The sequence below is a fragment of the Saimiri boliviensis genome, chromosome 5, assembly GCF_048565385.1.
Source record: "Saimiri boliviensis isolate mSaiBol1 chromosome 5, mSaiBol1.pri, whole genome shotgun sequence".
In the NCBI taxonomy this organism is placed as follows: Eukaryota; Metazoa; Chordata; class Mammalia; order Primates; family Cebidae; genus Saimiri; species Saimiri boliviensis.
In genome coordinates, this window is record NC_133453.1 from 22,028,046 (window position 1) to 22,050,798 (window position 22,753).

General features: G+C 47.0%; 2 protein-coding genes across 6 annotated transcripts in view; both read left to right on the forward strand.

Moving 5' to 3' along the window:
• Positions 1-71: 71 nt before the first annotated feature.
• On the forward strand, positions 72-11,393 carry SLC23A3 (solute carrier family 23 member 3). Of its 4 annotated transcripts, none has more exons than XM_010336300.3 (12): positions 72-1,997; positions 2,130-2,287; positions 2,402-2,523; positions 2,707-2,780; positions 2,984-3,165; positions 3,492-3,615; positions 3,768-3,882; positions 6,392-6,645; positions 8,429-8,534; positions 9,214-9,381; positions 10,688-10,783; positions 10,878-11,393. In XM_010336300.3, the coding sequence occupies exons 1-12, from the start codon at positions 1,836-1,838 to the stop codon at positions 11,171-11,173; spliced, it is 1,857 nt and encodes a 618-aa protein (XP_010334602.2). In that variant the 5' UTR covers positions 72-1,835; the 3' UTR covers positions 11,174-11,393. The 4 variants fall into 4 exon arrangements, with proteins under 4 accessions (XP_010334602.2, XP_010334603.2, XP_010334606.2 ...); XM_010336301.3 differs by having other exon boundaries at positions 2,402-2,499; XM_010336304.3 differs by lacking the exon at positions 6,392-6,645 and having other exon boundaries at positions 2,402-2,499; positions 3,523-3,615; positions 3,834-3,882.
• Positions 11,394-11,495: 102 nt separating this feature from the next.
• NHEJ1 (non-homologous end joining factor 1) overlaps positions 11,496-22,753 on the forward strand; it is a 91,239-nt gene continuing 79,981 nt past the window's right edge. For both annotated transcript variants that reach the window (XM_010336305.3, XM_003925515.4), the window contains exons 1-3: positions 11,496-12,645; positions 15,332-15,508; positions 16,050-16,262. In XM_010336305.3, the coding sequence (XP_010334607.1) occupies positions 15,332-15,508; positions 16,050-16,262 (390 nt within the window). In that variant the 5' untranslated portion in view covers positions 11,496-12,645. The remainder of the gene's footprint in view (positions 12,646-15,331; positions 15,509-16,049; positions 16,263-22,753) is intronic.

The following is a 22,753-nucleotide window of genomic DNA, read 5'->3' on the forward strand; positions in this document are numbered from 1 at the left end:
CGGCAACCCTTAAAGGTCTTTCCTCCCTGTATCCACCTCCCAAGCCTCCCTGCTTCCTCATCCTGTCATCTCACAAACCGTTTTCTCTGAAACTCATCTCAGGACTTTCCTATCATTTAATAGGCATAGCTTTCATTTCCAACTTTGTTCCTGCTCCCAGGACCCTGGGCCCTAGCACTGTTCAACTTGGGGTGCCATGGGGCACAAAGAGTGACTGTCCCGTGCCTGAGTTGGTCTTGTCTGTCACTTGTTCTGGGTGAGCACTCTCCTTGTGGATTCCGAAGCTCGTCTCCTGGAGAGGGGCCCGGCCTTGTATCTAGCAAGGCATCAGGAGCTCCTGAGAGCAAGCCATGAGGACACCTCTCTCCTGACCTTCTCACTAGGCTGACATGGTGATGGTCACGTGTGTTTAACAATTCCAAGAACTTGAAGACCTCCAAGGCTGGGTCATCACTCGAAGAAGGAAAATAGTCTGGGCAGCTTGGCTGAGTGTACTGGGGACTGCTGAGGATCCTTCACGGAAGAGGTGGTTCTGCCCCCTAGGGGGCATTTTGGAAATTCATGGGCCATTTTCATTGTCAGAAGGATTTGAGGGTATGCTACTAGCATTTCATCAACCTGGGCAGGATGCTAGACATCCTGAAATGCTCAGACCTCCCTTACTGTAAAGAATTCCCAGCACAACTTTTGAATGACCAGCTTTATGTATATGAAAACCCTGTTTATTTATCTGAGCCTAGAACTATCTTTGTACCTCTAAACATGAAATAGTGTTTGTGCAATTTGGAAAAGACTGAGTTTGCTAGGAATTCATTCCCATGTCAATTAAAACTACTTTGTTTTACTTCACACTTTAACCAAGAGTTTGTTTCTCATTCTGGAAAATCGGGTTACGAATATCAGCTTTCACTGTAGCTGTTGCAACCACAGCGATTCTACGTAGGGTGTGGGAATTGACTGCTTCATTGTACTTTATTGTCTTCTGGTTTAGTTGTGCTTAAGCCTTCACATAATGAAATACGTGTTATAAATTTTGTTCATTACAGTGAGCATGTTACGGGTAGTTGTGGTTGTCACATGTGATACAGGATATATTAGCCACAAGTTTTTGTTTTTTTTTTTCTTTTTTTGTGGCACAGTCTCACTCTGTCACCCAGGCTGGAGTGCAATGGTGCGGTCTCAGCTCACTGCAACCTCCACTTTCTGGGTTCAAGCTATTCTTGTGCCTCAGCCTCCCGAGTAGGTGGGATTACAGGCATATGCTACCACATCCAGGTAATTTTTGTATTTTTAGTAGAGACAGGGTTTCACCATGTTGCCAGGCTGGTCTTGAACACCTGACCTCAAGTGATCAGTTCAGCCTCCCAAAGTGCTGGCATTACAGGCATGAGCCACCACACTCGGCCCACAAGTTTCGTTTTGAAGTAGTCCAGGGGCCTTGGTCCTGAAAGAGGTGAGGACTATAAATCGAATAGTGATGGTTTTAAATGGGAGGGAATGAAGTCTGCAAAATTTCCCCAGATTATTTTGAAGATCTCTTCTCCCCACCCCTCCTACCCTACTTTCTACAGTGTGGTCTAGGAGGAAATCTGGAAGAAGATTCTTGGGGGAGGGCTCCAGAACTCAGCTTCCCAGTTAATGGCTGATGGAATTTACACAAGAGCTGGGCAAAGGTGAAAGGGCGGTGCCCAGCCCCAAATTCCTTATACCTTTGCTCCGCTTCATTGACACCCCCACCTTCTCCCCACCCCAGACTTCACCCAAACTCTGACCTCTTACTCTGCCTATTTAACTCTGGCCCTGGGCAGCCAAGACAAAGCAAAAGGCAGGGCAGCATGAGCCGATCACCTTTCAATCCCAACCAGCTCCGATCAGTGGGCTCACAGGATGCCTTGGCTTCCCTGCGTCCACCTACTCCCCAGAATCCCTCCACCCACTCTTGGGATCCTCTGTGTGGATCTCTGCCCTGGGGCCTCAGCTTTCTTCTGGCTCTGCAGGTAGGAGGCAGAGGTGCTGGCTGATGGTGTGTGTGGGGAAATAGGTGTAGGTGTGACACACGAAAACCTCTGGAAGTATTGTAGGTATTTCCACCTGTCTGAAGACTGCCCTCCCCATTCCTCCACCTACAGCATGTCTTGGTCGTGGCTTCTCTGCTCTGTGTCTCCCACCTGCTCCTGCTTTACAGTCTCCCCCCAGGAGGACTCTCATACTCCCCTTCTCAGCTCCTGGCCTCCAGCTTCTTTTCATGTGGTGTGTCTACCATCCTGCAAACTTGGATGGGCAGCAGGTGAGAGGAACCTCCCTGGAGAGAGGGGCAGGGTTCCGGAGGGTAGGAGAGGTCTGGGGAAGCTTTGTTGGCTGCCATGTATTTCCAGACTTGCTGGGGCTGCCGTTCCTACAGGCTGCCTCTTGTCCAGGCTCCATCCTTAGAGTTCCTCATCCCTGCTCTGCTGCTGACCAGCCAGAAGCTACCTCTGGCCATCCAGACACCTGGAAACTGTGAGCACAGAGCAAGGGAAAGCGGTAAGGGTGGGGTTGGGTTCTCATACGAGTGTGCAGGTATAGGTGGGTGCAGGATTGAGATTGGGCAGTGGTGAGACTGAGGCACTGTAGGGGGCCTGGACCTGTGCCAGGAGTGGGACTGTTAGAGCAATGGGTCTCCATCCCATTCACCTTTCTCTTTTCTATGCCCCAAACTTTTCCTAGCCTCCCTCATGCTGCATCTGTGTAGGGGACCTAGCTGCCACGACCTGGGGCACTGGAACACTTCTCTCCAGGAGGTGGGTGTCTAGAGGTGAGGAGGGATAAGGATGGTGCCAGGCTTTTGGAGGTGGGAGGGAGGGCTCTTGTTTCCATTTTGCAGAGACTGAGATGCTCCCGGAAAGGAGCTGGGGGAGGAACCCGTACCTAGAATTAGGAAGACCAGGCTGAGGCCAGTTTGACTGAGCAGAATGTTTTCTCTCCATCCTCTCTCTTCTACCAGGTATCCGGGGCAGTGGTCGTATCTGGGCTGTTGCAGGGCACGCTGGGGCTGCTGGGGAGTCCTGGCCGCGTGTTCCTCCACTGTGGGCCCCTGGTACTGGCCCCCAGCCTGGTTGTGGCAGGGCTCTCGGCCCACAGGGAGGTAGCCCAGTTCTGCTCTGCTCACTGGGGATTGGCCTTGCTGTACGTTGAGTCCTGAGGCATGGGATGGTGCCCAGTGGGGTGTATGGGGAGACAGGGGGAGGGTAGAGCTGCTGGTCCTATCAGATTCAGCAGCAACTGGAATAGGGACATGTTTTATATTTGGAATCCAAGACTTTTCCTTGATTCATCTGTTGTCTCTGACTTTCACACTGTCTTCTGCTGTCCCTCGAGGTACCTTCCTATTCCTTCCATGGGAGTTTCCTTCTCTGGGACACCCCTTTTTATAGTATTCTGCCCACTCTCACCTCCTTTCCCATCCCTCAGGATGCCTGCTGCTCTTGCTCCTAAAGCCTTCTCTCTACTAGGGTCATCCTGCTCATGGTGGTCTGTTCTCAGCACCTGGGCTCCTGCCAGTTTCATGTGTGCCCTTGGAGGCGAGCTTCAACCTCATCAACTCACACTCCTCTCCCTGCCTTCCGGCTCCTCTCGGTATGTGTGGGTCTGGGCAGGGCGTAGAGGTCAGAAGGGCTACCCTGGAGTGCTCACTCCAGCCCCTACCTTTCGATTTCTTTCTACCCCTCCAAGGCTGGCTCAGAAAGTTCTGGGGAGGAGTTCTTTTCTGTCTCAGTCTCGCCCCTCAGGTGCTGATCCCAGTGGCCTGTGTGTGGATCATCTCTGCCTTTGTGGGGTTCAGCGTTATCCCCCAGGAACTGTCTGACCCCACCAAGGCACCGTGGATTTGGCTGCCTCACCCAGGTGGGTTTTCTCTTTGTCCTCCATTCTCTTGCTCAAATAAAGGTATCTATTTATTTGAACTCAAACTACTTAATGGATTTTATTTCTGAGTTAAATCTTGTGTTTTCTCAAAACATACAGGAGAGAATAATTGCCAGTCTAGGGGACAGACAATGCTAGTCCCTCACTGCAGGCGTTTTTTCTTTTTTGTTGTTGTTTGTTTGTTTTTTGAGACAGGGTCTCACTATGTCACACGGGCTGGAGTACAGTGGCATGATCATGGCTCACTGCTGCCTCAACCTCCCAGGCTCAAGTGATCCTCCTATCTAAGCCTCCCAAGTAGCTGGGACTACAAGTGCATGTCACCATGCTGGCTTTTTTTTTTTTTTTTTTTTTTTTTTGGTAGAGACGGGGTTTCACCGTGTTGCCCAGGCTGGTCTCAAAACTCCTGGGCTCAAGTGATCTGCTTGATTAAGTGCTGGGATTACAGGCGTGAACCACTGTGGCCCATCCCACCACAGGTGTTTTATTTGGGTCAGTGTTAGGAGACACATCTATTGTTGCTGTAGCCCCCAATACTCACTATCAATACTCCTTACCCAATGAACACATTTATATTACCAGCCTCCATGGGCATTTGACTTGGCAACCTATGTATAAAGATTGCTTTTGAGGCATTGTATGTGAAATTTGCCCATTCTTCAATTTATTTATTTATTTAATTTGTTTTTTGAGGCAGGGTCTTGCTGTGTCACCCAAACTGAGATGCAAACTTGACTCACTGCAGCCTCAACCTCCTGGGCTCAAGCTATCCTTGTGCCTCAGCCCCACAAGTAGCTGGGATTCCAGGCGTGCACCACCATGCCTGGCTAATTTTTGTGCGTTTTTTTGGTAGAGATGGGATTTCACCATGTTGTTCAGGCTGCTCACTCATTAATTTAATAAGGATCTGTTGAGCTGATTATGTGCTAGGCATATGTTAGGGGACATAGTGATGAACGTGACAGACACAGTCCTTTCCTTCGAGCTTACAGTCTATTGGGGAATACAGATGCTAATTAAAGAGTCATCCAAGGAAATATAAAATTGCCATTGTGGGAAGTGTAACCAAAGGGAGATACAGTATGTCCTAAGAGCTAATAATGGAGGCCAGGCACAGTGGCTCACACCTATAATCCCGGCACTTTGGGAGGCAGAAGCAGGAAGATTGCTTGAGGCAAGGATTTCAAGAGCAGCCTGGGTAATAAAGGAAGACTCCATCTCTACAAAACATAAAAAGATTAGCAGGGTCCAGTGGCACACGCTTGTAGGCCTAGCTACTCAGGAGATGGAGGCAGGAGGATCCCTCGAGCCCAGGAGTTGGAGGCTGCACCATGCTATGATCGTACTGCTGCATTCCAGCACAGGTGACAGAGTGAGACTCTGTTTACAAAAATAAAATCAAATGCCAGGTGCCATGGCTAACACCTGAAATTCCAGCACTTTGGGAGGCTGAGGCGGGAGGATTGCTTGAGCTCAGGAGTTGGAGGCCAGCCTGGGCAACATGGTGAGACTTTGTCTCTATTAAAAGTAAAAAAAAAATTAGCCAGTTGTGGTGGCACACACCTTTAGTTCCAGCTACTTGGGAGGCTGAGGTGGGAGGATTGCTTGAGCCTAGGAGATTGAAGGTGCAGTGAGGTATGATTGCACCGCTGCACTTCAGCCTGGGCAACAGAGCAAGGACCTGTCTCAAAACAAACAGGCAAACAAAAAAGTTTATAATAGGGAATTTGAATTAATCAGGGAGGTCAATAAAGATTTTTTTTTTTTTTTTTTGATATGGAGTTTCACTCTTGTCACCCAGGCTGGAGTGCAATGGTGTGATCTTATCTAACTGCAGCTCCACCGTCTGTGTTCAAGTGATTCTCCTGCCTCAACTCCTGCTTCCCAAGTAGCTGGGATTACAGGCATGCGCCACAACATTTAGCTAATTTTGTATTTTTAGTAGAGATGGGCTTTCACCATGTTGGTCAGGCTGGTCACAAACTCCTGACCTCAGGTGATCCACCTTCTCAGCCTCCCAAAGTGCTGGGATTACAGGTGTGAGCCACCGTGCCTGGTCTAAGGAAAGATATTCTTGAGGACGTGATAATTGAGTTGAGATGGAGGAGATAAGTAGGGGCTAACTAGACAAAGGCATGAGGGAAGAGCATTCTAGTTGCAGGAAACAGCATATGCAAAGGCCCTGTGGTGGCTGGAAGCACAGCAAGTATAAAGGCCTACAATGAGACCATGTGGCAGGAGTGAAGGAAGTGAGGTGGTATGTGCTGGGAGATGAGGCTGCAGAGAGAGGGAAGGGCCAGACCAAAGAGGACCTTGTAGAACATGGTCAAGGGATGAGTCTTTCTCCTTCGAGTTCTGTAGTTTTGTCCCAAGACATTATCTTCAAATACACTGAGGCATCTAGGATTCTTGTGGCACAGGCTGTTGGAGGCAGGGGGATACTCCTGACTTGAACCTGGCCCCAAAGTGGCTCCTTCTCCTTCCCCAGGTGAGTGGGATTGGCCTTTGCTGACACCCAGAGCTCTGGCTGCAGGCATCTCCATGGCCTTGGCAGCCTCCACCAGCTCCCTGGGCTGCTATGCCCTGTGTGGCCGGCTGCTGCATTTGCCTCCCCCACCTCCACACGCCTGCAGTCGAGGGCTGAGCCTGGAGGGGCTGGGCAGTGTGCTGGCCGGGCTGCTGGGAAGCCCCATGGGCACCGCATCCAGCTTCCCCAACGTGGGCAAAGTGGGTCTTATCCAGGTATGTGGACCTGGGATGGGGGTGGGGTGCAGCCAGCAGTGAAGGAGAGGGAAGGGAATTTACATCGATTGATTGCCAGCTGCACCCAACACCTCACATCAACTATCTCACTTGGAGAGGTGCTTAAGATTAGACTTTGGGCTAAGAGACTAGGGAAGTGAACAAGTTACCACTGAACTCCTGTGCATGAAGCACTGTGCCAAGGCTGGGTCACCTAAAGTTCTGCTCTCTTGGGGACTTTGTAGAGGGAGAGGCAGACAGTTGAAGGAAAATAGTATCTTTTTTAAAAAGTGGGCCAGTCATGGTGGCTCACACCTGTAATCCTAGCACCTGGGGAGGCTGAAGCAGGTGGATCCCTTGAGTCCAGGAATTCAAGACCAGCCTGGCTAACATGGTGAAACCCTGGTTTTGCTAAAAATACAAAAATTAGCTGGGCATGGTGCCCTGCACATGTAATCCCAGCTACTTGGGAGGCAGGAGTATCACTTGAGCCTGAGAGGCATAGGTTGCTGTGAGCTGAGACTGTGCCACTGCACTCCAGCCTGGGCGATAGGGCAAGACTACATCTCAAAAAATAAAAATTTTGGCGCCGGGCGCGGTGGCTCAAGCCTGTAATCCCAGCACTTTGGGAGGCCGAGGCGGGTGGATCACGAGGTCGAGAGATCGAGACCATCCTGGGCAACATGGTGAAACCCCGTCTCTACTAAAAAAATACAAAAATTAGCTGGGCATGGTGGCACGTGCCTGTAATCCCAGCTACTCAGGAGGCTGAGGCAGGAGAATTGCTTGAACCCAGGGGGCGGAGGTTGCGGTGAGCCGAGACCGCGCCATTGCACTCCAGCCTGGGTAACAAGAGCGAAACCCCGTCTCAAAAAAAAAAATAAAAAATAAAAAAAATAAAAAAAAAATAAAAATTTTGGCTGGGCGTGGTGGCTCAGGCCTATAATCCCAGCACTTTGGGCGGCCGAGGCGAGTGGATCACGAGGTCAAGAGATCCGAGACCATCCTGGTCAACATGGTGAAACCCCGTCTCTACTAAACATACAAAAAATTAGCCGAGCACGGTGGCATGTGCCTGTAGTCCCAGCTACTCGGGAGGCTGAGGCAGGAGAATTGCTTGAACCCAGGAGGTGGAGGTTGCAGTGAGCCAAGATCGTGCCATTGCACTCCAGCCTGGGTAACAAGAGTGAAATTCCGTCTCAAAAAAAAATAAATAAATAAAACAAAAATTAAAAAAAAATTTTTTTTAAATAAAAATTTTTTAAAAGGTGAAGGGGCCAGGTGTGATGGCTCATGCTTATAATCCCAGCACTTTGGGAGGCCAAGGTGGGAGAATCACGATGTCAGGAGTTCAAGACCAGCCTAGCCAAGACGTTGAAACCCCGTCTCTACTAAAAATACAAATATTAGCCAGGCACGGTGGCAGACGCCTGTAATCCCAGCTACATGGGAGGCTGAGGCAGGAGAATCGTTTGAACCCGAGGGGTGGAGGTTGCAGTGAGCCAAGATCGCGCCACTGCACTCCAGCCTGGGCAACAGTGAGACTTTGTCTCAAAGAAAAAAAAAAAAAGATGAAGACAATTTCAGAAAGCGATTAAGTGCTATATAAAAAAATCAGGGTAGCAGGGTGGAAAGGAGGCAGGTTTAGATAGACTGGCCAGGGAGGCTTCTTGGAAGAGTAATGTTTGAGCTGGGATCCAAATGATGAGAGGGAGCCAGTAAGGCAAAGACCTGGGACAGTTGGAGGAAGTGGCTGTGTTTTCAGCGTCTCTTCTTCATGCAGGCTGGATCTCAGCAAGTGGCTCACTTAGTGGGGCTACTCTGTGTGGTGCTTGGACTCTCCCCCAGGTTGTCTCAGTTCCTTACCACCATCCCGCTGCCTGTGCTTGGTGAGTGGATGCATCAACAGGTCTGGTATTGAACTGGTGCTGCCCAGCGTGGCTCAATCAATTATTTAGGATGGCATCCCTTCTTTCTAAATAGCTTTCCTGGATGGATAGATGGATGGGTGGATGGATGGACGGATGAGTGGATGGATAGATATAAGCATGTATCAGCCTCAATTTCTCAGCCCAACATCTTGGTCTCTTGATTGGGCTTCTGGGCTTCCTGAAGAATCGGAAATCAGCCTCAGGCCAGGCGTGGTGGCTCACACCTGTAATCCCAGCACTTTGGGAGGCCAAGGTGGGCAGATCATTTAAGGTCAGGAGTTTGTGACCAGCCTGGCCAACATGGCGAAAATCCATCTCTACTAAAAATACAAAATTTAGCCGGGTGTGGTGGCGCACAACTGTGATCCCAGCTACTCGGGAGGCCGAGGCAGGAGAAATTGCTTGAATTTGTAGTAGGAAGTGGAGGTTGCCGTGAGCTGAGATTGCACCATTGCACTCCAGCCTGGGCAACAGAGTGAGACTCCATCTCCAAAAAAAAAAAGGAAAAAAAAAAAAAAAAAGAAATCAGTCTCTTGGTTTTCTTTCCCCATCACAACCTGCTTGCCCTGCAATGCTCCATACTATGTGAGCCCCCTTAACCTCTGCTGACCCCCTTGATTTCTTCTGTATGAGACAGGTGGAGTGCTGGGGGTGACCCAGGCTGTGGTTTTGTCTGCTGGATTCTCCAGCTTCTACCTGGCTGACATAGACTCTGGGCGAAATATCTTCATTGTGGGCTTCTCCATCTTCATGGCCCTGCTGCTCCCAAGATGGTTTCGGGAAGCCCCGATCCTGTTCAGCACGGGTAGGTGGAATGGAAGAGGAGTTGCTCAGGAGCAGGGAAGCAAGGATTTGAGGCTTCAGGCTCCCCTGACTCCTGGCCCCACAGCCTTCTCTGGGCTTTGGTGTAAATACTTCATTTGTTTAACAAATATTTATTGAGCACCATGCTAGCCATTTGAGACACAAAGATGCCTGCCTTGGTTACAGTGTAGTAAAAGAGATGAGATGTGTAGGAAAATCATAGGGAAGGTTCAGATAAAGAACTATGGTGCTCAGTGGCAAGAGAGATGGCTTCTGTTTCAGGTGAGCCAGTAACAGAGCTGGTCATGAAGGATGGTAAGTTTTAAACATCTTTGGTGAGAAGAAGGTCACTCTTGATGGAGGAACCATCATTTATACAAAGACACATAAGTAGGAAGTCTTAGGATATGTCCTGAGAGCAGTAAATTATTTAATTTGTCTAGAACAGTAGTTCTCAACTGGGTGATTTTGCCCCCATGGGGACATTTGGCAATGTCTAAAGGCATTTTGGCTGTTACAAATGGAGGAAGTGGGGGTTGTTACTAGTGTTTAGTGTATAGAAAGATGCTGCTAAACATCCTAGAATGAACAGGACATACCCCTGCACCAGTACCCCCAACAAAGAATTATCTGGTCCAAAATGTCAGTAGGACTGAGATTGAAAAACCCAGGATAGAGCATAGAGGAAAAAGAAATGGGAGATGAGGCCGGGCGTGGTGGCTCACACCTGTAATCCCAGCACTTTGAGAGTCCAAGGTGGGCGGATCATAGGTCAAGAGATTAAGACCATCCTGGCCAACATGGTGAAACCCTGTCTCTACTAAAATATAAAAATTAGCTGCATGTGGTGGCACGTGCCTGTAGTCCCAGCTATTTGGGAGGCTGAGGCAGGAGGATTGCTTCAACCTGGGAGGCGAAAGTTGCAGTGAGTCAAGATCGTGCTACTGCACTCCAGCCTGGGGCCTGGTGACAGAGCAAGACTCTGTATAAAAAAAAGAAAAAAAAAGAGCGATGAGAGGTTGTGACTTAAATACTAAGCTTTCTAGAGAAAGGGAGCCTGGAGCAGTCAAAGCATATATGGAGGGTGTGTGGATGATCAGAACATAGGGTGTTGAACAGAAACCCTGTGGGAAAGGCCTGGATTTGGAAAGTGGAGAATAGTGAGACAAAGGGTGAAGGGGATGAAATGACAATTCAGAAAGATCTGTCCTTAGTCCAAGACTTAGGTTTACATTTGCGAGGGTAAGATTCCTGGGCCTGGATATAGAATCAAAGCTCCCTTCCTGCCTGGCCACAACCCTTCATAGGCTGGAGCCCCTTGGATGTATTACTGCATTCACTGCTGACACAGCCCATCTTCCTGGCTGGACTCTCAGGCTTCCTGCTAGAGAACACCATTCCTGGTAAGTTGAGGCCAGGCCCTAGCAGACTGGGGAATGGCCAGAAAGCCATCACTCCCCGGGTTGGGCAATGGCCTAACAAACCTCTCTTTTGCAGGCACACAGCTTGAGCGAGGCCTAAGTCAAGGGCTACCATCTCCTTTCACTGCCCAAGAGGCTCGAATGCCTCAGAAGTCCTGGGAGAAGGCTGCTCAAGTGTACAGACTTCCTTTCCACATCCAAAACCGGTGTCTCTGCATCCCCCAGCCTCTCCGCTGCCTCTGCCCACTGCCTGAAGACCCTGGGGATGAGGAAGGAGGCTCCTCAGAGCCAGAAGAGATGGCAGACTTGCTGCCTGGCTCAGGGGAGCCATGCCCTGAATCTAGAAGAGAAGGATTTAGGTCCCAGAAATGACCAGCACTCCTACTTCTGCCCTGGGTAGTTTAGCCCTAACTCACATCTGCTGGAGAGTCAGAGGGTGTTCTTTCTCATAGGTAGAGGGTGTATGTGTTTGTATTACATGGGCCCACCTAGAGATTCCATTTCCCAATAGGGTGGGTTACCTTTACTTGTCTTAATTAGGCCTAACTGTTCCAGAGCAAAGGCCATGATTTAATGGACCATAAATGAATGAGATTTTGCCTGTGTACTATCAATGCCACTTGAACCCCAGCATTCACTTGAATACTTATTGAGCATCTCCCACGTGCAAGGTCCTGGAGCTAGACATAGATAAGACAGGGTCCATGCCCTCTTAAGGCATTCACGGTTTAAAAAGACCTGTGTAATTACGAAAATGCAAAGCAGAAAGCAGTCTGTAATAGATTAAAATAATGTTGTGGCAGCAAAGAGGAAGGGACAATGAATCTGATTGGGGACAGTAGGAAAGGATTTATGCAAGAAGCAGCACTGAGGGTGGCCTTGACAAGTGGGGAAGATTTTTGGTTTTGGAAAATGGATGTAGAGAATTTTTTTAGGTTCGGGGTCCAGCTTGAGCAAAGCTGTGACTTGTACAAAGTCCAATATAGCTAAGGCATTTGAAATTTCTCAGTAATGAGGGAGCATAAGTACGGGAATTATAGAGAAATGAGGCAGGAGAGGTAAAGGGTGAGGTCAGACTATGGGACTTATGCCTGGGAGGCGCCTTCCTTTAACATCTCTAGTGCTGGTGGAGGACCTGAGAGATTCTTGAAGTTCAATCCCTTCATTTTGTTAAAAGGAGACTGGGGCCGGGCACGGTGGCTCACACCTGTAATCCCAGCACTTTGGGAGGCTGAGGCGGGCGGATCACGAGGTCAAGAGATCGAGACCATCCTGGTCAACATGGTGAGACCCCGTCTCTACTAAAAATACAAAAATTAGCTGGGCGTGGTGGCGCCTACCTGTAGTCCCAGCTACTCGGGAGGCTGGGGCAGGAGAATTGCTTGAATCCGGGAGGTGGAGGTTGCAGTGAGCCGAGATTGTGCCACTGCATTCCAGCCTGGCGCCTGGTGACAGGGTGAGACTCTGTCCCCCCAAAAAAAAAAAAAAAAAGACTGGACAGGTAGGGGAAGGAAGAGAAGTGACTCGAGTTTGACGAACCCAAACCTGAGCTTCCCTCTCCAGCGTCTAGCCCGCTGTTCTTTCTACTCTGCCAGCGTGACTACTAGCTGGTCGCCCGGTCTTTCCTCCAGTTGTCCAGGCCACTGTGGTGCTCCTCTCATCAGCGTCCCCGGCCCCGAAGCCGCGCCCACGTCAGACATAGGCCCCGCCCCGTTCGAAAACCCTGCCTCCTCTTGGCGGTGGGGGTTGGGGATCGGCCTCTATTCTAGGCCTTTCGGTTTGCGCGGGCGGGCAGCAGCGCGTGCGTGCGGCGAGGAGGGTGGGAGCTCTCGCGGCCGCTGACGGTAGGTGGGATTGTGCTGGAGTCCCCGCCGGAACAAGCCAGCGAGGGGCCGGTCAGACGCTGAGGGTTTGGCCTGGCTAGAGCGCTTTCTCCCAGGAGGGAGCGCGCGCGGCTGGGGACCCCGGCAGGCCTCCGGTGGTGGGCGGGGCCGCGCGTGCGCAGTACGCCGGCTGAGGCCCGGCGTGAGTGGTGGAGATGGAAGTGAGGTTATTCCTTGGCACCCTGTTTGGTGCGACGAAGCTGCGGGTGGCCGGCTTTGTTGCCCGTTGAAGGGTCCCGACCACGCCCCAGTGCAGCCAGTGCTGTAGAAATGGGAAGGCGGACGGCGAAGGCTCTTCTAGCCGGGGCGGATTGAAGCAGGACGCCCGGCGGCTTTTGGGGTGGGGCTTGTGATGATGGGACCGAGGGTTAGCGCTCTCCCAGGGGGAACTGGGCGGGGGCCCAGCCTGGATGCTCTCTGCGGCCCTGCTGCCCTCTGCAGGACGTCGGAGGAACTGCCCAGAGGGGTCTCGGCTGTAGTTCCCAGAGCGGAACTCGGTGCAGATGAACAGTTCTCAAGGGACCCCTGCACCAGGATGCCCCTCAGCGCTCCTCCTCTCAAGAGAACTAAACCTGTGAATCTAGTTAATGTGAAAGTTGAAGGCAGCCTTGAAGGCAAAAAGAAAAGGGTGAAATATAGAGGCCTCGGACGCAGAACGGGACGCGTGCGGTGGGAGCAGGCAGCCGGGGTCTGGTGCCCAATGTAACATCAGGCCTTTTTATAGGGCCGCTTACTCCTGGCCACATTTTCAACTCCTCCCCCTTTAGCCAACAAACAAACAAAACCCATCAATTTGAGGGTTCTGAGCTTCCGGGCTTTCCGAAGGAATGGGCTAGAATAGTAAACCCAATTTTGGCAACTCTTAGAGTACACTGGGGAGTGCCTGTAAGGGAGATAAAAGGATTTGGCCACCTTATTTGCGTTTGTGACCTTTGGCAATGTGGAGCTCTTGTCCAGCTAGGACCAGCTTAATCATCCGTGACCACTTCGGTCCCCGTAAGAGCAGGGTGTGGGAAATGTGACGGAAACATTATTCTCCAAACTCAAGGTTTTGAGGCTGCCACAAATAAAAATCACCATATATATGTGTGTATATGTGCATATATATGTGTGTATATATATATATATATATATATATATATATATATATTTATGTCACAAGTCATAAAGCCACATTTCAAAAACTAGGTTATGCTTGGAAGAATGATGGTTTAGACTGAGATGGAAATAACTGTGTTAATCAGACTTAATAAGGAATTTCATTATTTATATTCTATATTTTTCCTTCCCGGTACTTCTCCTCATTTTGTATTTGGAGACTGGAATAATAAAGGAAACTGTCATCTTTTTTTTCTCCGCTACAGGAAAAATAATCCCATTCTCTGTCAAGCAGCCATAGTTCTGTTTGTCTACTAGGTTAAGCCTACTACTTTGGGGGGCTCTAGGCTGTGCAGTTGGGCGTGATGTCATTGGTGGCCGTGCACTGGAGCGGGAACGTGGAGGATGAGTTCTGCGGAAGTTAACTCAGTCTTTACCTCTGTGATATGCTCTGCCTTGTATTCATGATTTCCTAGTCAATCTGGAAATGGAATTTTGTTGAAATGGAATTTAGGTCTTTTCTGTTGCTCCTGGACCCAGGTTCTTAGCTCTTTTTTGTGTCATTGATCCTTTTGAGGGTTTGATGATAGCTATAGACCTCTTCCCCCTCCCCCTACATATATGCATGTATGCACAACATTTTCGTATAATTCTAGAGGATTCACATGCATTGACTCTAGATGAAGAATCTCTGTTTTGGGACAGGCGCGGTGGCTCATGCTGGTAGTCCCAGCATTTGGGGAGTCTGAGGCGGGTGGATCACCTGAGGTCAGGAGTTTGAGACCAGCTTGGCCAACATGGGGAAACCCCTTATCTACTAAAAATACAAACAAATTAGCCTGGCGTTGTGGCAGTCGCCTGTAATCCCAACTACTGGGAAGGTTGAGGCAACAGAATTGTTTGAACCCAGGATTTCAGGGTCAGAGGTTGCAGTGAGCTGAGATAATGCCATTGCACTCCATCCTGGGCGACAGAGTGGGACTCCGTCTCCAAAAAAAAAAAAAAAAAAAAGAAGAAGAATCTTGTTTTAGGGATTTAAAAAAATCCTGAGAGCTTCCTAAACTTTGTTTTTAGATAATGATCAAATAATTTGAATTTCCTGGCCCTGACACTATGACTTATATGATGTTTTATAAGACAAGAACTATTCCTTCTCTTCTAGTTCTGGGAAAGGATAGCAGTGACATATTTATTAGCAATGTGATAGAGATGGAACAGGAAGGGTTTAGGTTTCCACATTATGTTATAGTATTAGAAAGCAGAAATACAGCAACAGAGGCTTAAACTCTATGGAAGAAAGATTTTTTTGCCCTCTAGGAATGTAATATGGAAAAAAAAAAAAAACCCTCAAGATCTTAAATATACTTTTAGTGGCCAAGAAGTAGTAAGGTCAGTGCTCAGCTGATTGTATACGGGGAGAACATAAATCCATGCTTTCTATCAGGGAGGATTTTCCTGAGATTTTAGTTGATACAGAGCGGTTTGGGTGGTGCCCTCCCTAGGCCAGCATGACCCTGAGGCACTTTACTAAATTAGGACTTTCTTGCAGATGGAGGAACTGGAGCAAGGGCTGCTGTTGCAGCCGTGGGCGTGGCTACAGCTTGCCGAGAACTTCCTCTTGGCCAAGGTTTTCATCACCAATCAGGGCTATGCCTTGTTAGTTTCAGATCTTCAACAGGTGTGGCATGAACAGGTGGACACTAGCGTGGTCAGCCAGCGAGCCAAGGTAAGTATGAAGAGAAGTACTGCTGTGAAGTGCTGGGGGACACCATTCTTTCCTAGTGAAGGTTGGGGATGTTAACGGCAACCAGCTTGCTGGCCTGTCGGTTCCCAAGGAAGGTCGAATGGGGTTGAGACAATTCCAGTTAATGTCCTGTACTGCTGCCTATAGCCCTGGAATCTTCGTGTGTGTGTGTGTGTGTGTGTGTGTGTGTGTGTGTGAGAGAGAGAGAGAGAGAAAGAGAGAGAGAGAGAGAGAGAGAAAGTTTCTTTTTTTTTTTTTTTGAGAGAGAAAGTTTCTGTGCCCTGTGTATGATAACAAATATATCATTTGATCTAGATATGCCTTCTGTAAGTTCGTCTTGCCCAAGGCAGAATTGTGAAGCAGGCCAGTAGATCTCTGTGACTGTCTCTTTTTTTGTTTTCTTCTTTCCCCTTCCTCTCATGTCCTTTGTCTTCATGTTAACCAGGGCTTTCCTTTGCTGTTACTTATGAGGGAATTTGTTTCCTTTTAGCACCCTTCCCCTGTACCGCTGCTCTCTCTTTAGGAGCTGAACAAGCGGCTGACTGCCCCTCCCGCAGCTTTCCTCTGTCATTTGGAGAATCTGCTTCGCCCATTGTTGAAGGATGCGGCTCACCCTAGCGATGCTACCTTCTCCTGTGATCATGTGGCAGACGCACTGATTTTACGGGTGCGGAGTGAGCTCTCTGGCCTCCCCTTCTGTTGGAATTTCCACTGCGTCCTAGCTAGTCCTTCCCTGGTAAGTACAATTCGAATATGAGGTTGGGAGAAGGATGCCAGCTGCTTTGATATGAAGCTTTAGGTGCTTTTATATTTTTTGCAAATCTTGGTTGAAATTCTTCTCCAATCAGAAAACTTTCATTGACTAGACAGAAGGCAGAAAGGATTCTTGACTGTTATATATCCTTTCCTTGCAAAAGAAGCAGAGTATTCGATGTTTTTATGCGTTCATTTATTTATTCAGCATTTTAAAAGCATCTACTATGGGCTAATTGTTGGTTATCCAGACATGAGACAATATAGCCTCTTCCTGGAGTTCATAATCTAGTGAGAAGACAGATAAATAGGAAATTATAATCAAGTATGATAGGTTCTTTGATTGTGGTAGACCCTGGATGGTTGAGGATTGGAGAAAACATCTTTGAGGAGACTGTTACTGAGCTGAGTTTTGAAGATGAGTAGGAACTAGCTGGGAGAAAATAAATAGAAAAGTCATTGTAGGCAAGAGGTATAGAGATGTGTAAGTCTGGGGCACGTTTGGGAACTTCATGACTGCTGTGTAGATAGGAAGGCATGAGGAATGAGGGAGGCGGTGGCCAGATCTTGAAGGATTCTCTGAGTTTGAATTTTATCCCAAAGGCAACAGGATTCATTGAAAAACTTTAAATAGGAATTTAACACGATCCAATCCATGGTTTGTCAAGATTTTTCTGGCAAGAGGGTAGAATATGTACCGCTGTTAGGTACCTTTCTAAACGTTATCTCACCATTTAATCCTTACAACTGTCATTCAGGATAAGTATTATTATCCCTGTTTTTCAGAGTAGGATACTGAGATTGAAAGTCACTTGTCCAAAGCCATCAGCTTATGAATTAATAAGCTAGAATCTGAATCCCAGATTAGTGTGGTCCAAAGCCTCATTTTCTAAGACTAGGAGGATAATATCCTCTACTCACTCCTACCTTTATGTTTCCCAAGAGATGTTATTAGAAATTCAGTGATTATTAAAGACTAGTTTTTTGGAATAACAGACAGGACTTCAGTCAGTAGCACTTAGGGGACAGGGCCTTCTTTGGGAGGCCTAAGGGTATAGATTTGTTAGCAGAGGGATCTGAAGACAAGAGGACATCATTTTTTGTCTCCTTCTCTCTCTCTCTCTCTCTCTCTTCTTCTTTTTTTTTTTTTTTTTTAAAGACGGAGTCTTGCTTGTTGCCAGGCTAGAGTGCAATGGCTAGAGTGCTCACTGCAACCTCTGCCTCCTGGGTTCAAGCGATTCCCTACCTCAGTCTCCCAAGTAGCTGGGACTACAGGCATGTGCCACCACACCTAGCTAATTTTTTTGTATTTTAGTAGAGATGGGGTTTCACCATGTTGGCCAAGATGGTCTTGATCTTCTGACCTTGTGATCTGCCTGCCTTGGCTTCCCAAAGTGCTGGGATTAAAGGTGTGAGCCAGTCCACCTGGCCTTGTCTCTTCTTTAGTTTCCCACAGGGGATGTGCAATACTTTGGCATCAATAGATACTGGATAGAAAGACTTTTTCAGAAACTGTTTGCTGCTGTTTATTTATTTATTTATTGGAGATGGAGTTTCGCTCGTTACCCAGGCTGGAGTGCAATGGTGCGATCTCGGCTCACCGCAACCTCTGCCTCCTGGGTTCAGGCAGTTCTCCTGCCTCAGCCTCCTGAGTAGCTGGGATTACAGGTATGCACTACCATGCCCAGCTAATTTTTTGTATTTTTTGTAGACACAGAGTTTCACCATGTTGACCAGGATGGTCTTGATCTCTTGACCTCGTGATCTACTCGCCTCTGCCTCCCAAAGTGCTGGGATTACAGGTGTGAGCCACCGTGCCCGGTGCTACTGTTTATTTTTGATCTGGAGCCCAGTAAAACTAGAACTGAGTGCTAGGAAATTAATTATCATTCATTAATGAACTAATAAGGCCTATTAACAGTGCTTAGCATATACTCACGTTTGTTGATTTCAATAGAATTTCTTGTGAAATTTTCCATCTTGCAAATAAAAATAAATTAAATTAAAAATAAATACATAAAATTAAAAAAAAATTTTGTAGAGATGGAGGTCTCTCTGTGTTGACCAGGGTGGGTCTCGAATCCTCGCCTCAAGCAATCCTCCTACCTTGGCCTCCCAAGGTGTTGGGATTACAAGCAGAAGCCTGGCCCCATCTCTTCCTTCGTTTAACACATTTAAACTTCCTAAGTAACACCAGGGGGCAATGTTTCCTCAATAATGTTTATTCTGGGCCCAAACCATTTGGGCAGCCTTTGGGAATCCCTAGCAATAGCTAGTCTCCTTTTGCATTACATGGACCTAGAAATTCGGAATATGTAATGTAATTGTGGAGGCAGTTCTCCTTGGAGGCTGATGGGCTCTGATAGTTTCTTTTTCCAAAAGAATACAGTAAGGAACCCTAGTATAATGATATGATAATTGGAAAAAAGTATGTAAAGAAAAACTAGCTATTCTAGGCTAATTCCTCTAATTGGAGAACTACAATAAAGGAAAGAGACAACAGGGTTTAGGGAGGGGTGAATATTGGTTTGCCATAGGAAGAAATTAGCTTTGAACAATTGATGAACAATTGTGCTTTAAGTTAAAATAAAATACTTATCATTAAAAGAAGAATACTCTCGTAGGGAAACCCCTGAACCTCAGAAAGCTTTATATGGAAAAAGAGCCAGTGTACACTGGTAAGGATGTAGGTGGATACTATTTCAGGTCTGTGTGTATGTCTGTAAGGTCACACAGTTATAATTTTAGTTTGTAACTCATTCTTATGATTGTTTTCATTTAATTTTTTTGAATGAGTATTTCTTGAAAAAGGCAAACATTTCAAACAACATTTAAGTGTATGCAGTGAAAAAAATAGATCTTTCTACCCTTTCTCTAGTCCCTCCTTTTCCTTCCCCAAAGCAACTACCAATATCAGCTTCTTGTGAATTCTTTTTTTTTTTTTTTTTCTGAGACAGAGTTTCACTCTTGTTGCCCAGGCTGGAGTGCAATGGCAATGGCGCAATCTCGGCTCACCGCAACCTCTGCCTCTCGGGTTCAAACAATTCTCCTGCCTCAGGCAACTGAGTAGCTGAGATTACAGGCATGCGCCACCACACCCAGCTAATTTTGGATTTTTAGTAGAGATGGGGTTTCTCCATGTTGGTCAGGCTGGTCTCAAACTCCCTACCTCAGGTGATCCACCCACCTTGGCCTCCCAAAGTGCTGGGATTACAGGTGTGAGCCACTGCTCCTGGCCTTGAATTCTTAAAGCTATATATGTACATACTGTATTTTATCCTCTTAAAGCCAAATATATATCTGTGTAGATGTATATTTTTTGACAAATAGTATCATGCTGTACACACTGTTGAGTACCTTCTTTTTTTCACTTAATTATAGAACTTACCCGTTGATTCACTTGACTAGCCTTAAAAAAAAAAAAAAAAAAAAAGAGGTCAGGCTCGGTGGCTTACACCTGTAATCCCAGCACTGTAGGAGGCCAAGGGGGGTGGATCATGAGGTCAGGAGTTCGAGACCAGCCTGACCAACATGGTGAACTAAAAATACAAAAATTAGCCGGGTGTGGTGGTGTGCACCTGTAATTCTAGCTACTCAGGAGGCTGAGACAGGAGAATCGCTTGAACCTGGGAGGCAGAAGTTGCAGTGAGCCAAGATTGTGCCACTGCACTCCAGTCTGGCGACCGAGTGACACTCCTCTCAAAAAAAAAAAAAAAAAATTTGAAATTACTCATATCAACACATTCAGAGGACCTGCCTTTGTGTTTTTCAATGGGAGCATAGCATTTTATTTAATGAATGTTATTTAATTGATCTACTATTAGTAGACACCTAAGTCTTTTGTTGTTAGATACAGTAACCTTGTATTTACTTTTTGTGCATGTAAATGTGTGAGTAAATTCCCCAAAGTGAAATAGCTGGGTCAAGGTATATTTGTATCTTTTAATTTTGCCAAATAGTCTTTCAGACATGCAGCTTAACTCCTTCCAGCTATACAGGAGAGAGGAGAATACCTGTTCCTCATACTTCTCCATCATAACATAGTCACATTAACAAGCTCATGGTTCCTAAGTTTGCTCTTTGGAATATATTAGGTTTGGGGTATTATGGATTATATTAGATTTGGGGTCTCTGTTTGCTTGTTTGCTTTCTCTCTCCCTCCTTTTATTTTGAGATGAGGTCTCATCATGTTGCCCAGGTTGGTCTTGAATTCCTCAGCTCAAGTGATCCTCTCACCTTGGCTTCCCAAAGAGTTGGAATTACTGGCATAAGCGTCCGTTCTTGGCCCCAGGTCTCTGCTTTCTGACACTGAGTCCATCTTCATTTATGACAAACTCCATCTCTTCCCCTTTCCTGTTATCTGTTCTTTCTAGTGTCTAATATAATTCTTGATATTCCACATTTTGGCTTTCAGATTTGTCACATCTTTGGACATTTTATGATTCCTAGGGGCCACATTCAAAGGTTTCTTAGTGGCAGAAAGAGACAAGTTTTGGAACCAGCAGACATGAATTTGTAACTCAGCTCTGCCACTTTGAGACTACTTGTATTAATTTGGATACGTACTGAATTTTTATGATTCAGTTCCTTCTGCAAAAAAATCCAACCACAGCCTTACTGTCGAGTCATGAGGCTTAATTAAAAGAACATATGTAATCTTACTTATGCTTAGCATTATAGTGGACCATGAGAGCAAGTATTTCAACTCTATAACTTTTCTTTTTAAAAGAGGTGCTGGGGCCGGGCACAGTGACTCATGCCTGTAATCCTAACACTTTGGAAGGCTGAGGCGGGCGAATCACCTGAGGTCAGGAGTTCAATACTAGGCTGGCCAACATGGTAAAATCCTGTCTCTGCTAAAAATACAAAAATCAGCTGGACATGATGGTGCATGCCTATAATCTCAGCTACTCAGGAGGCTGAGGCAAGAGAATTGTTTGAACCCAGGAGACAGAGGCTGCAGTGAGCAGAGATCGTGCTGTTGCACTCTAGCCTGGGTGACAGAGCTAGACTCCGTCTCAAAAAAATAAATAATAATAAAATCAAATAAATAAATAAAAGAGATGCTGGATATGATGGCCCATGCCTGTAATCCCAGCAATTTGAGAGGCCAAGGAAGGAAGATTGCTTGAGACCAGGAGTTTGGGACAGCCGGGGCAACAGTGATACCCCTATTTAAAAAAAAAAAAAATAGCTGGGTGTGGTGACATGTGCCTGTAGTCATAGCTACTTGAAAGGCCAAAGTGGGAAAATCACTTGAACTTAGGAGTTCAAGGCTGCAGTAAGCTGTGATTGCGGTACTGTACTCCAGCCTCACTGTATCACCTGATATGATTCATCTTGATCTTTTTTGTTTGTTTGTTTATGAGATGGGGGTCTTACTATGTTGCCCAGGCTGGTCTTGAACTCCTGGGCTCAGGTGATCCTCCCACTTTAGCCTCTAGAGTAGCTGGGATTACAGGTGTGCACCACCACACCCAGCTTCATTCATCTTGAGATTGAGACTGGTCATTCTGCTCCCCTGCTAATGACTTATGAACATTTCTATGAGAAATCTGAAGACTTTGGGGGAAAATTATAAATAGTTTTTCCTCTGAAAAAGATTAGCAGCTCCTATTTTTATATCTATTATACTTCCTAACCTCCTTAACTGTTGTGAGCTCTTTGATGGCAGAGGCCTCGTAGTACATATTAGGAATCCAGTAGATATCTGTTGAATTGACTGATGAACTGTCTATCTTCATATATTGCTGTCTATAAATTAAAGGGAGTGGGCTGGGCGTGGCGATTCACAGCTGTACTCCTAGCACTTTGGGAGGCCAAGGCAGGTGGATCATGAGGTGAGCAGTTCCAGATTAGCCTGACTAACATGGTGAAACCCCATCTCTACTAAAAAATACAAAAATTAACCAAGCATGGTGGCACGTGCCTGTAATCCCAGTTACTCAGGAGTCTGAGACAGGAGAATCGCAGGAGGCAGAGGTTGCAGTGAGCCAAGATTGGCCACTGCACTCCAGCCTAGGTGACAGAGATTCCATCTCAAAAAAAAAAAAAAAAAAATTAAGGAGAGTGCCATCCTAAAGCACTTCAGGATTTTTCCTTACAGTGTCTGTGGATTTGCTTTGATCTATTTACACGTTATTATTGTTCTCTGAGATGGAGTCTCTCTCTGTCACTCAGGCTGGAGTGCAGTGGCGTGATCTCTGCTTCTCGGGTTCAAGTGATTCTTCTGTTTCAGCCTCCCGAGTAGCTGGGACTACAGGTGTGTGCCACCATGTCTGGCTAATTTTTTTTTATTTTTATTAGAGATGGGGTTTCACCACATTGGCCAGGCTGATTTTGCATTCCTGGCATCAAGTGATACGCCCACCTTGGCCTCCAAAAGCGCTAGGATTTACACATGTTATCTAGTCTCTCATATGCCCATTTAACACATATTTTCAAGATTTCTACTCAGCATTAATTTAAGGCTAT

Bases quoted from the DNA above. Each gene is read 5' to 3' on its own strand.
- SLC23A3 (XM_010336300.3), top strand. From the start codon at position 1,836: ATGAGCCGATCACCTTTCAATCCCAACCAGCTCCGATCAGTGGGCTCA. The intron at 3,883-6,391 runs GTGGGTTTTCTC...CTCCTTCCCCAG, and splicing joins GATTTGGCTGCCTCACCCAG to GTGAGTGGGATTGGCCTTTG. The intron at 9,382-10,687 runs GTAGGTGGAATG...AACCCTTCATAG, and splicing joins CCCGATCCTGTTCAGCACGG to GCTGGAGCCCCTTGGATGTA.